General features: G+C 43.9%; 1 protein-coding gene across 9 annotated transcripts in view; it reads left to right on the top strand.

The window, feature by feature from the left end:
• Positions 1-12988, top strand: part of LOC128330086 (protein adenylyltransferase SelO-like) — a 52265-nt gene that overhangs the window by 28339 nt on the left and 10938 nt on the right. For 4 of the 9 annotated variants that reach the window (XM_053262371.1, XM_053262370.1, XM_053262362.1 and 1 more), the window contains 7 exons: positions 5982-6065; positions 7227-7356; positions 8461-8505; positions 8612-8693; positions 8783-8875; positions 12377-12456; positions 12694-12779. In XM_053262371.1, coding sequence (XP_053118346.1) covers positions 5982-6065; positions 7227-7356; positions 8461-8505; positions 8612-8693; positions 8783-8875; positions 12377-12456; positions 12694-12779 — 600 coding nt within the window. The remainder of the gene's footprint in view (positions 1-5981; positions 6066-7226; positions 7357-8460; positions 8506-8611; positions 8694-8782; positions 8876-12376; positions 12457-12693; positions 12780-12988) is intronic. The other 5 variants (XM_053262367.1, XM_053262363.1, XM_053262365.1 and 2 more) reach the window with 2 other exon arrangements.

Genomic DNA, 12988 nt, shown 5'->3' with positions numbered 1-12988 from the left:
CTGTTCAGTGGACCTTTGAATAGGCGGGTAGAGGTTATTGAGACTGTTTAGGAATCTTTTGGAGTCTGGGTGTGAGAAAATTGTCTTTCTGTCCCATCCGGAATGGTGAGTAGAAATAGCGGCCAGATGAACTTTGATAGAAACGTTGGCCAACTTCTGCTGCCTCAGGGTTGTAAGGTACAGTAGCACTTGGCGAGAAGTGGTGGAGTACGGTTGAAACTGTGCATTCAGCCTAAATCGCTTCTATTTGCTGTTATAGTTGACCCGAGTTGATTTTTTGCCTTCGTTGAGGAGGATATCACTTAAGAGCCTTTCCTTCAGGCAGTCAGATTGAGAGTTTTCAGGTCAGGATGATGGAACCGTTGACCTTCCTGAGTTAGAAGATCTTTGTATTGAGGCAGACGTCTGTGGCGACCCTTCGACAGCCTGAGTGCCTGTTGAAACCATGGCTGTCAGGGCCACCACAGAACAAGCAATATACAATTTGCAGCCTTCTTCAAGATTTTTGCCAGAACTCTGTTCAGCAGAGGGTAAGGAGGCAAGATATACAGAAACTTTTGATCCTAGTGGAATTGGAAAGTTGTAGCGAATGGCGGATTTAAGCCCAGCCTTTGTCTCAGAGCAAGCCCATGTGAGGGAAAGAAAAATACTGATTCATTCCCTCCATGTTTGCTCAACAAAGGCTGTTCCTCTAGTAAAACTTAAAACTTCATCAGTAGCTGATTCACTGGCACCACACCCTAATTACAGAGTTTAACTCCTCCCTGGATTTGGGTGAGTGTCCAGGGAGACTTTCTTATCCTTTTACCAAATGGAAAAATACAAAAATCTCCTGCATGCAACCTACACGTGAAGAAACTTGGTAGGTTGCTGAACAATTAACTTTGAGGCGTGTCTGCACCAGAGTAAAAACCCTTTTTTCTGAGTTAAAAATCCACTCAGAGTCAGGTGAAATTACAAAGCATAAAAAGAGAAAACTTTAACCAAAAGACTACAGACTTCTTCGGTCTGAGGCTCTAGCAGCTTCTGTTACAGGAAAAAGAAACACTCAGTACTTTACAAGATTACTTGCAAAAAGCACTCTGGCTGGTTTGTTTGGAGTGGCACACTTTTAAAATCGTGGTTACTCAGTTGCATAGAACATACTGTAAATGCAAGAAAATTGCATAGAACATAAATGCAAGCTGGCTCAGGCTAGCATTGCTCTTAGCTTGTTACGTTACAGATAAAAACACAATAAACCAGCTGTAAGGGCTTGCAATACACAAAATCAAAATAATCTAACGCAGGCTGCCTAACACACAGTTCCCTGGCTAAACCTTTCCCTGAAGCCTAAGCTCTGGCTTCCTTCCTGAACTTACCATATCTTTGGCAGAGAATTCAAGCTTCCTGCAATCGTGTCTCTCCAAGATGTGCAGGTGTCCTTTCCTGGGAGAATTCTTCAGGCTAGCTTTGACCATAAGGTGCAAAACTCCATAGCTCCCCCACTAAGCCTTCCACCCATCCTCTCTCATATCCTTCCTGGCTGCTTCTGAGGACAAAGAACCCCTTCACTTTCTGCTGCCAGGCCCTCTATGTCCCGGTCACCGTGTGCTGAGTGGCTGATCCCTAGAGGTCACTGCCTGACGGACAGGACAGGGTTCACTTCTGCTTCACTCTTTAGGGGAAAAGGAAAAGCTGTTCCTGACTGATCACAACAAAGGCATTGCCTCTAGAGTTGCAGCTGATGCTGGCCCTCGAGCAATACTGGGAGCACTTCTTGTTAGTTGCTATTGTGAACAAGTCGATCTCCAGGTTTCCCCAGCTACTGGAGGTATGTTAAATTGATTTCCCATTTGTGCTGTTGCAGAAAAAGTTGTGGCCTGCTGAGATGGTCCGCTAGGGTGTTTTCCACACCTTTGATGTAGATGGCGATTAGGGTTGTCTGTTGAGCAATGGCTCAGTTCCAAATTTGTAGGTTTAGCATGCAAAGGGAGTGGGACATGGTCCCTTCCTGGTGGTTTAGATAGGCAATTGCCGTAGTGCTGTCCAGGCTGATTTGAACTAACTTGCCAGCCAGTGACAGTTGAAAAACTTGAGGGCCTAGAATACTGCCAGCAGCTCCAAGAAGTTGATGTGCATTCTGCGCTGACTCAGAGACCACAGGCCCTGTGCGTGAAGGTCTCATCAATGAGTTCCCCAGCCTCTCATGGAGGCATCCGTTGTGACCCAGGCGGATGGTTGGGTGTCTGGTGAGGCTGGCTGTCCTTACCTCAGAGGACAAAGTGGTGAGAGGGCCCAAGGTGACAGGGACGGGTGGTAGCCAGGGAGAGACGGAGGAAAGACTGCCAGCAAGCAGGGACTCCGGTCCAGTGGAGAAGGAGTAGAGCCCTGATAAGGCCAAAGGGGAGGCGTGCGAGGATAGCATCAGCGGCATGTCTCCCGAAGAGAGTGGGGTCTGAGCAGGAGGAAGGAGAAGGGGGAGAGGCATTGGCAACAGCTGTAAAGGGTAGTCAATTACAGGTAATATAGAGGGGCATTGGCCCTGTAATTGGCAGTGGGTGATGCTTAGCCTGTGAGGAGGCATATAAAGAGTTGGCCAGGAATGAGAGGCTGGCTGGTGGAGATTGTCAGGGGCCCCTGGAGAGGGGCAGACACAAGGAGCAATCAGCCTGGGACGGAGGAGGCACAGGATGATGCTCAACTCCCTCCCTGTCCCTGCTCTGAGGCTGGACCTAATAAGCCTAGTCAGGCTGGGTAAAGGAGACAGGGACATGTAGCCAGACATTGGGTTCTTGGAAGGGAACTCCTGTGAGAAGGTTGGTCTCCTTCGTCCACCGTCACAGTGAAAGCAGCCCTGGATCTGGAACCATCAGCAACATTTGGGCATTGTCGACGTTGGGCCTGAAAACTGACAGAAACCAAAGCTGCAGCTGTCGCAGATGAAGCTTGGCAAAGTGCACAGTGGAATTGCATGAGGGCATCAGACCCAGTAGCTTCTGTATCTCGTGAGCTTTCTTTCTGGGGTACTCCATGAAGATTGATATTAAGTCTCTGATTCGCAAGAAACATTTCATGGGGAGAAATGCACGTTGTGCGTCTGCATCAAGAATCGCCGTAATGTAAGCTATGTGCTTGGACCTTGTCCAGTTGACCAGGATGCCTAGGTCCTCCAGAAGGCTCAGGGCTGTCAACATATGTGAAGCTAACTGATGTTCTGCTCTTCCTGTCAGGAGCCAGTCATCGAGATATAGAAAAAGGACCAGTCCCTGCAACCGGAGGTGTGCTACGATCATGGCCATGCATTTCATAAATGCATGGGGTGCCGTTACCAGTCCAAAGGGGAGAATGTTGCATAGGAAAGCTTGGTGATTCACTGTGAATTGGAGGTACTGTCTGTGATTTTGTTGGATTCCAATATGAAAATACACGTCCCGAGCTCAGGACAGCGAGATTCCTGGGATGCTTGGGATCAAGAACGTTGTCCCATCCCTGTCAGGGTTGACCCTGTGGCTTAGGAATCCATAGAAGGCTGAAGCCGATGGAGTACTCTCAGTGGAGTCCAGCATGTGAAAAAGGCGTTGGGCAGTACCTTGTGCTAAGTCTGGGTCAGGTTTGTCAACTTTCATTTCAAAAGAAACCGGTGAGGACGTCGGTCGAAAGGTGTGCTGGGCACGGAGAACAGTTGGAGATGGAGTCTGCAGTGGTGTCACTGTGGGTGATATGGAATGTTCACAGCCTTGAGTGGTCAGTATCGTAGCTGGTATTGAGTGTGTCGCTACCGTCAATGCTGAAGCAGGGCATCAAGCTGTGGGTGAAGAGGAACTTAGCTCCACAACGTCTGTTGTCAATGGATGAGATCGAGGGGTGATCGAAACCAACTATAGAGTCATTGGAGAAGGTGTTGCTCGTGAAGGGGTGGAGGAATGTTCACGATCAGTCGGCACCCTTTTCATGATGTTTCTTGGGAGGCAGCACCCCTTTGACATTGTCAGCCCAATGCAGGGACATATGCCATTTTCGGTGGGTCAAATCAGAGGGTGGCTTAGGTGTGTTAAATGTATCAGTCGATGACGTTGAGGAAGTTCGGATCGAGGTTTTAGATTGCATGGCAGCAGATCCTGATGCCAACTTCGACATCGAGCCCGATAATGATCTTGGTACTGTACTTGATGTCGAGGCTACAGGAGCATTGGCTGGGGACCCTGGCATCAGAGTCCCAGGGTACAGGGCGTCATTGTACAAGGTGACTTGCAAATGAAGGGCTCTATTTTCTCTAGCCTGATGGGAAAAGGTGAGACAAATCTTACAAGTAGGTGTTGTGCTCCTCCCCCAGACAAAGTAGACAGAGCTCATGTTCGTTCACTGAGGGGAGTTTTGAATTACAGCGGAGACAGCATTTAAAGGTCTTTTTCATATCCACAATGGGTAAATAAAATAGAAACAATACTCAGAGTTGAATTGAAGTCAGTTCTGAGAGTAAATCGATGTAACAGTTGGAAGCTGTATGTGAAAATTCATCCGTATAGTAGATCAGAATTGAAACATAAATAGTAAGAATAGTCTGGTTTGGTCCAAGTCAGAGAGTAATAATAATTGTCATTTTTTCTTTCAATTTCCACAGCAAAATAATCGATCTGAGGAGCTAACTGTCCGAGGTGGTGACACAATGGCTGTCAGAAAGGAACTGAGGAGAAAATACTAGCCCGCCTAATCTAAGCAAGTGTACCATGTTCAGGGGGCGGGGCTACACACTTCGAGGAAGTAGTCAATTCTGCCTGAATGGTCCCACGCAGGCACAGAACCCATTCTTATGGCTGCAGTGGATCACGATCTAGATCATATTTCTGCAAGCAGAAAGGTCTTTTGTAGCCAGGGAAAGAAGTGAAACACGCTCCCCCCCACTGCCCCTACTTGGCTGCTCAAAAACCTGCCACAGGGATGCTGAACGTGCAGTCCTCCTTCCACCCACCTACTGCTTCACAGCACTTGGGCCGTTGAGATTTATGCAACAAAATACAACAAACTATAACTACCTTTTAAAAAAACCAAAAAAGCACCACATTTTTCTACCAAGATATGGAGAATTTCTGTTTTAGTAGGAAAAAGGGAGAGTATCTCAGTCCAGGTGTATTGCAAAAACTACTTTTCATTCAAGGCAGAACTTTATGGGGAACAGGAGGTTGCTACTGAAAACAACACATCTGTATGGAATTCTCTCCCCCCACCCCACTTGTATTATGTAGCAACACTTATAGCACTCAAAAGTTGTGTTGCAACTTAGTGATGTGTATCTCCACCTTGGAATGCAGATTATCCCAAAGACCAAAAAGATGGCTGTGTGTCCAGGCTCCATGATGGTATTTGCAGTCTTTTTCTAGCTCGCCTCCTTCACTACTGCAAACTTTGCAAAACTGCATATGGAGGAGGGAACATTTGCTGGTGCTAGATAGCATCTGCCCAAGGCTCCGTAACAGACTGTTGCCTTTTCTCTTCTATTTTGAACTCTGTGAAAGGGGTATGTGCACGCTTGTGTATGGGACAATGGGGGAAAAGGAAAGGAAAGATTGTGCCGTCGAGTCGGTGTTGATTCCTGGCAACCACAGAGCCATGTGGTTTTCTTGGTAGAATACAGGCGGGGTTTACCATTGCGTCCTCCTACACAGTATGAGATGATGCCTTTCGGCACTTTCTGACAATGGGGAGCCTGCAGCAATTTGACCAGGAAGGAAAGGAAATCCCAGGCTGCATATTATGTATCGCCACACTCCTCTCCTAGGTCCACGGGGTCTGCTGCTCATACTAGATGAAATATCAAAGACTAAGGTAGAGGTTGTTAATTCTAATGAACTACCTGTTAGCTATAAAATAAAAGGCTGAGCCTGGTTTTGTCACCCCAGAAGAAACCTTTCTGAGGTTTCAGCATATTCTCCATTTTTGCTAAATCAGCATTTCTAGGACATGACACTGTGTTTTTTGATGGCAATTTTGTTTTGTCTCAGGTGTGTGTAATACAGACAACTTCAGCCTGTTATCTATAACTATAGATTATGGCCCATTTGGATTTATGGATTCCTATGACCCAGGTGAATACATAATTACTTATTTTTTGGATGTAAAATATTGAGTTCTGAACAGCTTGCACAATTTAGCTCCATCTTCATGCATGCTCTCAGACTGCATATTGTATTCTGTTTCTGTGATTTATGGGATTTACACACATTTGAGTAGGAAAAGGGCAGACAGGATTCAAGAGGGTGCAAGGGAGAAGGGCTATGAGATTGGTTAGAATTGGTGTGATGCTGGATTTGACTAGCCAGTGAAGTAGGAGATGTGAGGACTGGAACCATCAAGGAACCCAACCTGTGAATAAGTCCATTCTTTGCTTCCCTTTTTAATTTATTTTGACAATTTATAAGCCATCCTTCATCTTTGGTTGGTATGCTCCTTCATTCCCAGAAAAGCACATGGACAAGAGAACTAGAGAGAATGGAGAAAGCCAGCACCCAACTTCCTCATAGAAAACTGAGTGGCAGAAAAGGGAGAGGAATGGATGGAGTGGAGAGAGAGTAAAAGGAAATTACAGATACTGACAGACTTGTCTTAGTGCCAGAAAGTCCAGAGATGAGTTGGGAGGAAGATGTTAGAGGGCGACAACAATCTCTGCCTGGACAAGTCTGAGCCAACAGGAAGCAACCAAGCTCAGGGATTCCCAAAGACGACCAGTAGCTGTAGGAATATTTTGAATATTGGAGCCCCATCTTGATAACAGAAGATAAAATAGAAGGCTTATGCGAAGAGCAAAAATGTGTACCTAAATAAATTAAAGTAACAATACTGGCTGGCATTCCTTTGAATTCCATTGAAATTAAAAGGACATTAAATGTTGCCTAACTTGTCTTTAAAAAAAAATAATAATTTTCCTCACTGTGTCAGCCACTAGCTTTGGTCAGAGTAGCATAGATTTGGTTGTCCTAAAATAAAAATATCTATTTTGCATTTGAATTAATAAAATACACTGGCATATGCAAACTAAGGCTCTTTTATTTCCTTTGGCAAGTATCAGACCTTGGGCTAATCCAATGTAAACAAATATCTTTGTGTTAGAGTACTGTAGGTTCAATATTTTAGTGCCTGAAATACTTCTGGTAGTTTTAATCAACATGAACAATGAGTGTATCTAAATATTCTAAGACTGGTTGTTTGTTCTGTATACTCTGTTGTATAAAAATACCATTTTGTTTCAGACTTTGTCCCAAACATGTCGGATGATGAAAGGCGGTATAAAATAGGAAACCAGGCAAATGTTGGAATGTTTAATCTGAACAAGCTGTTACAGGCTTTAAACCCTTTATTGGATCCCAGACAAAAGAAGCTGTAAGAACTCCTTTAAAATGACTTCACACTTAAAAGAGTTGGTGAGATGAGACATTTAATGAGCATAGTGCAGAATAGAAAGATAGTTCTTTGGAATAAATTGGGGGAGGGTGTCAAACAATGTTTTAGAAGTGAATGCCTCCCCCCACCCCACCCCCACCCACCCCAAAGACACTCATGTGTAAAACAGCCAGATATGGGAGGGTTTTCATAAGCTGCACTTGGTTTTGCTGCTGTCTTCCAAACCGGAAAGACAAAACAGAAACATCAGCCAGGCATATTCCAGAGAGAAGTTTGCCTGTTGAATGTTGTCCAGCAGTAGTTTGGAGAGGCAAACGAAAAGGAAAGCTTTTGAGCTCAATATCTTTGTATATTATACGCGCAAAAGACTTCCTTTCCATTTGCAATGTCGCATCAGTTTTTCTAAGAAAGAAAGAGAGAACTTCATACTGGATTAAGCCTTGCTCCACAGAAGGAGATGGCACACTTGGTGACCATTTGCACACCCCTTTAGCATCTACATATGGACAGAGGCTTTCTAGTGACAGTCCATTCAGTTTCTTAACACATTTTGTGTGAAGACTTAAACCATTTCAAATGGACCTGAATTGTGGCAGTGACAATGGTCCTTTGGTCTTCACCTTGCAGCTTTGCTTCCTTTAAGTGAATAGGCTTAGTCCTGAAGGTGATATGATTTAAGCTAACCTAGAGAAACAGCACAGAGTCAAGCATTTCCTAACCTCTGTGTGCTGGATTGTGCAATACTGTACACACAGTTAATTGATAAAACAGCAGTAACAGCAGCACATTAAATGTGAAAGGCATCCACTATATATTTTTTAAATTGTTTTAACAGTTTGTCTTATTTGTTTTTGTTGTTTTTATTCTTGTAAACCACCTAGAACCTTTGGAGTCAGGTGGTATATAATTAATTAAATGTGTTTGGAAATTTTTTTAAAAAATTGGTTGCAAAGGGTTTTTTCCCTTCAGATTAACCATATAAAATCTCTGGGATGTTAAAATCAATTCCCAAACAGCATAGAAAACTGTAAGGTTTGTGCAAGTCTAATTTTTCTTGCTGAAGCATTTCACATCTCTTCATAGTGCTTCTCAGATACTTGAGGGATACCCTGAGCAGTATTATAAATGGTATGTAATTGTTGCAAATCATCTTTTAATAAGGGTTTTGCATTTAAAATATTTCCAAGACATATCAGGTTTTGTAACATTAATACATTTATTTCATTCCTCTTAGCTTTACACAACGATTCAAAGCAAAATTAGGTCTTTTGGGTGACAGTGAGGATGATAACTATTTGATTGCATTCCTTCTAAAAGTGAGTTTCTTTCTTTGGTTAAATATTTGAACTTCTCTTTGGCACAGTACCAAAAGGTAACACTGAAAAAATCTGGTTATGTATATTAGCTCATGGAAGATAAAAAAGCTGATTTCACGATGACTTTTCGGCAGCTCAGTGAGGTTTCAGAAGACCAGTTGAAGAAACTCAGCATTCCTAAGGTACTGATCCATCATATTTTAGGAATGGCCTTGTAACCATTTCTGTTCCAGTGGCCTTTAAACTGGTATAGATCACAATGGCAAGATTCAATTGTGTAAGTAGGGCACTCAGATTTTAAAAATGAAAGCTGCTAAAAACAGGATAGGGTAGATTTTAAGGTTTTTGTGTTTTGTTTTGGGATTTTTTTTTGAAGAAGAAGAGGATGGCTTTGTTTAGTAAAACAGCTGCCTATTCCATTGTGGGCTTTTTCATTTTCTGTTTCCATGGCAGCAAAGCATTCAGGAATCTGAGAGGTTTCCAAGATGGAGTCCAAGCAGTAGAAATAACATTATTTGCAATGATGGCAATTACACTACAATGACACAATTTCTAAGGGTCTGAAACCTTATTTTTATTAACTCAGCTTGACCCGATCATCTGCTAACTTATTTCCAGTAACAAACTGTGAGCCTAGCATAGCTCAGTCCTGACTCTGTTCCGACCCCTCCACTCTATTGTAATCCAGTAGACCAGCCAACAGCTTCAGATGATTTATCGGTGTATTCAGTGTACACAGGTGCAGTTATTCACATATTATGCTGAATGCAGGTACAGCAGAACATTTCCTCTCTGTATCCTGTATTTTAGAGAACTTGTACCCAGATTCACTTTTAAAATGAACGCAGGTGTGTAGTCATTTGCACAAAAACATGTATTTATGTACAGAAATTGGAATGCAGGTACAATATAATGTCTGAATAGGGCTTTAGTTTTCTGAACATCAGCAGTGTAGGCAGATTCAAATAAACCTTGAATCAAGTCAGTGCAGCCTATGTGAAGTAAGGCATGTACAGGCTTTACATCACTGTTACATACAACCTGGCATGTTCATTTTCATTATTTTACTTGCACGTGAAGAGCTCTATTTTTAAAAGTTGAATAAAAACATATCAATAAATATGTGCTAGTTGAACAAGTCTGTTGTAGTTGATGGCAGGTAAGGAAGAACATTTAATTCAAAGGTAGAAAACCATAATCTTGGACTTAGTCCCAGATAACAGGCTTGAAATGCCAGATGTAATATTCTGCTTTGTTAAAAGATGGCCCTTTAAAATAGTAATTTATATATATATATATATATATATATATATATAAAAAATAAATAAATATAGCCAGTATCCTTCTGTGCGCAAATAATTTGCCAGTGGCAAGTTATGTTCCCTTGCAGGCAATTCTTACTTCTTTCCAGAGAGAACTAGTGGCTCAAATCCAGCACATATATTGCAAGAATAATAAATAAGCCCATCTTCTTCTATGCTAGAAATTTGCTTCTGCCAAAACCAGCTTTTTTCCATTTGTATATCCCAAATCAATATACTTGTACGCTTTCCTTCCACTTACAGGCAAGCTTCCAAATTCCCTCCTGTTTTTCAATTGTTTCCTTTTGTTTCTTGTTCTGAGAAACTATTTTGTGTTATTTTGCCTAGGGATCTAATCTCCAAGGTCACCGTACAAACACAGGCCAAAGTTCTTGGCCCTAAAGGACATGCAATCTCCTCAGCATGTTGCTTTCCTGTTGTTTTCTTGTTGATATTTTATGCCTTCTTTAATGCTTGAAATAATAAAAAGGATACTAGCTGACCCGAGTGCCGCCGCGGCGGCCAGGCAGAGTGCCGCCACTGCAGCTGGGTCGGGCCGCCCCCCACCCCGCCGCACCACCACTACCACGCTGTCGGGCGGGCTGGGGCCCACCGCTGAGTGCCGCGGCCGGGCCGAGTGCCGAGTTCCGCCGCCACGGCCAGGTCGGGCCGCCCCCGCCCCGCCGCACCACCACTACCATGCTGTCGGGCAGGCCGGGCCGCCCCCGCCACCTCACATCTGCGGCTGGGCTGGGGCCCGCCGCCGCCTGGCCTGCCGCAGCTGCCTGGCCTGCAGCGCGGCCAGGCCCGCCGCCTCGCCTCCACAGCCGGGCCCGACCAGGCCCGCTGCCTCGCCTCCGCGGCTGGGCCCGCCTGGCTCCCTGGCCATGGCCACCGCCACCGCCGTTCTCCTGGGTGCGCCAGCCAATCAGGCGCCCCGCAGCCCAGCCAATCAGCTGGGCTGCCGGGACGCATTTCTCCTGGGCACACCCAGGAGAAATATATATATAGATGTAATGAAACTGAATCACAGTGGCCTGTTTGGCACTAATTTATTCTTTTTTAAAAGGACAAAGTTCCTTTTTGCAACCATCAAACAGTCAGGATTATGTGGATTCCATTGCCTGTCATCCAGGCAGCAAGGCTTGTCTCTTTTCTTCCAAATCCTTCATCCTGCCTAGTTGACTTTTGCTCTGTTATCCTTAAGTTCCTGTAAATACTTTGGAGGGAGTTCTTGACATTTCCTCTGATAAGTGAACATTAGAAATTCTATCCTTTCTGGACTAACATCATTAGCTTGGAAAATGGAGGCATGAGCTTCTCTGACTGGTTTTTCATAAGTTCTACCTTTTGTCATTTCTAGTGGATTCACATGGATTCACATCACAAGGGATGGCCAAGCACTGTTTTCCTAATTCTGAAAGTGGGATTGTTTTGATACAGACTGACATTCTCCACAGTGCTATGGCAACGGAAGAAGCCCTGCGGTGTCACAAGGAGGCTGGAGCCTAGCTGTGCTTCATCCTTCTGCAGCACAGCAGCAGCAGAAAGTGGGGGCGGGGCAATCTTCACTGGTCTCTCCCCACTCCTAAAGGACTATTCACTTGCAAGCATATGTACAATGCTACAGGACTTCCGTTGCTGTAGCACTGGGAAGAATATCAGCCACCATTTTTTCCTGATATTGTGCAATGGGCAAATGTAATGGCTGAGAACCCCAAGATGCCATGCTGCTGGAGTCATCTTGGACATTTTGAAATTACCAGGAGTTCTAAGACTGTGTAACTAAGGCATGTGTTTGCTTTGTCCCTTCACACCATTATGGGACAAAGAACACTTCCTCTTCAGCCAGCTATAGAACTACGTTATTTCCTCTTACGCTTTGAATTCAAAATTATCTGATATATTGGTCTCTGAATTTAGACCTTCTGTACCTATCTGTGCTTCAGTGCTCTGGTGTACTGTGCACTACTGATAAATGGGTGCTTTTGTTTTATATGAGAATCTGCGACTCTCAAAGAGCCAACAGGAAAGTAAGAGGGCCCATTTGGGGTAGGTGGCTTGCAAAATGTTTTTTTGCAAGCAACCCTTGATGGCACTTTAAATTAAATATTAGTGGTCCACGTTCTCTGCAGCTTTATGAGGCAGGGAGCAAGAGCTCATGCAGAGCCAGGTGCACCAGGCTTGCCTCACAGCCCTGAGGGTGAGGAGGGGAAAGGGGGAGTGATGTTTGTTAATCTAGTGCTAGAAGCTTCAGTCAGTCATTGTCAAAAATATTCTGGAAGCGTAGACTACTGCTTTGTGTTGCCTGTATAACATGAAGGTTTTTGTATTTTAAATTTGTGTTTAAGTAACAGCATTCCATTGATCCTTTTCATGTAGGAATTATGGGCTCTGCAGGACATGGCTAAACACAAATTATTCCCCAGCTGGGTGGCTATGTACCTCTTGAGATTAAACAGGTAGGAAAATACACTTATTTTGTAAACTAGTGTCCCTTTGAATGTAAGTGTGAATGATGTCTTTGGAAAAAATATTAAGGACAGAACTGAATTGCAAGCAGCTATGCTAATTAAATGAGGGAACTATTTCATATGTTTTACAGTGAGCATTTTGTTAAAAAAAGACACATGGAATGTCCATAGAAAGCAAGTGGCACAAAATGAACTTCATTATTCTGTTTTGTGTGTGTTGTATAGGAACCCAGGTGATTCAGATTCTGAACGAAGCAGAAGAATGACCAGTGAGTCAAGTCAAGAATTTTTATCATCTCAAAAATGCAAAAGTATGCTTTTTTTCTGTACACCCAGGCAGAAGAATGTTAAGTGTGAAGTAGACCTTAGTCTGGGACCTGTTGTGATGGCACATAGCCACATGTTGCTTTAGAACAGAGTTCCAGCTCTGCTGGAAAGCATGTGCCTTTTAATCCTGCTGGAAAGCATGGATTTTAAAATTCCTCTGTGGCGGAAAGAGGAACAGGCTTGGGAACTGGAG

Source organism: Hemicordylus capensis, chromosome 6 (assembly GCF_027244095.1).
Source record: "Hemicordylus capensis ecotype Gifberg chromosome 6, rHemCap1.1.pri, whole genome shotgun sequence".
Classification (NCBI taxonomy): Eukaryota; Metazoa; Chordata; class Lepidosauria; order Squamata; family Cordylidae; genus Hemicordylus; species Hemicordylus capensis.
Note: the sequence above shows the minus strand (reverse complement) of the source record. Positions and strands in the feature narration are given on the sequence as shown.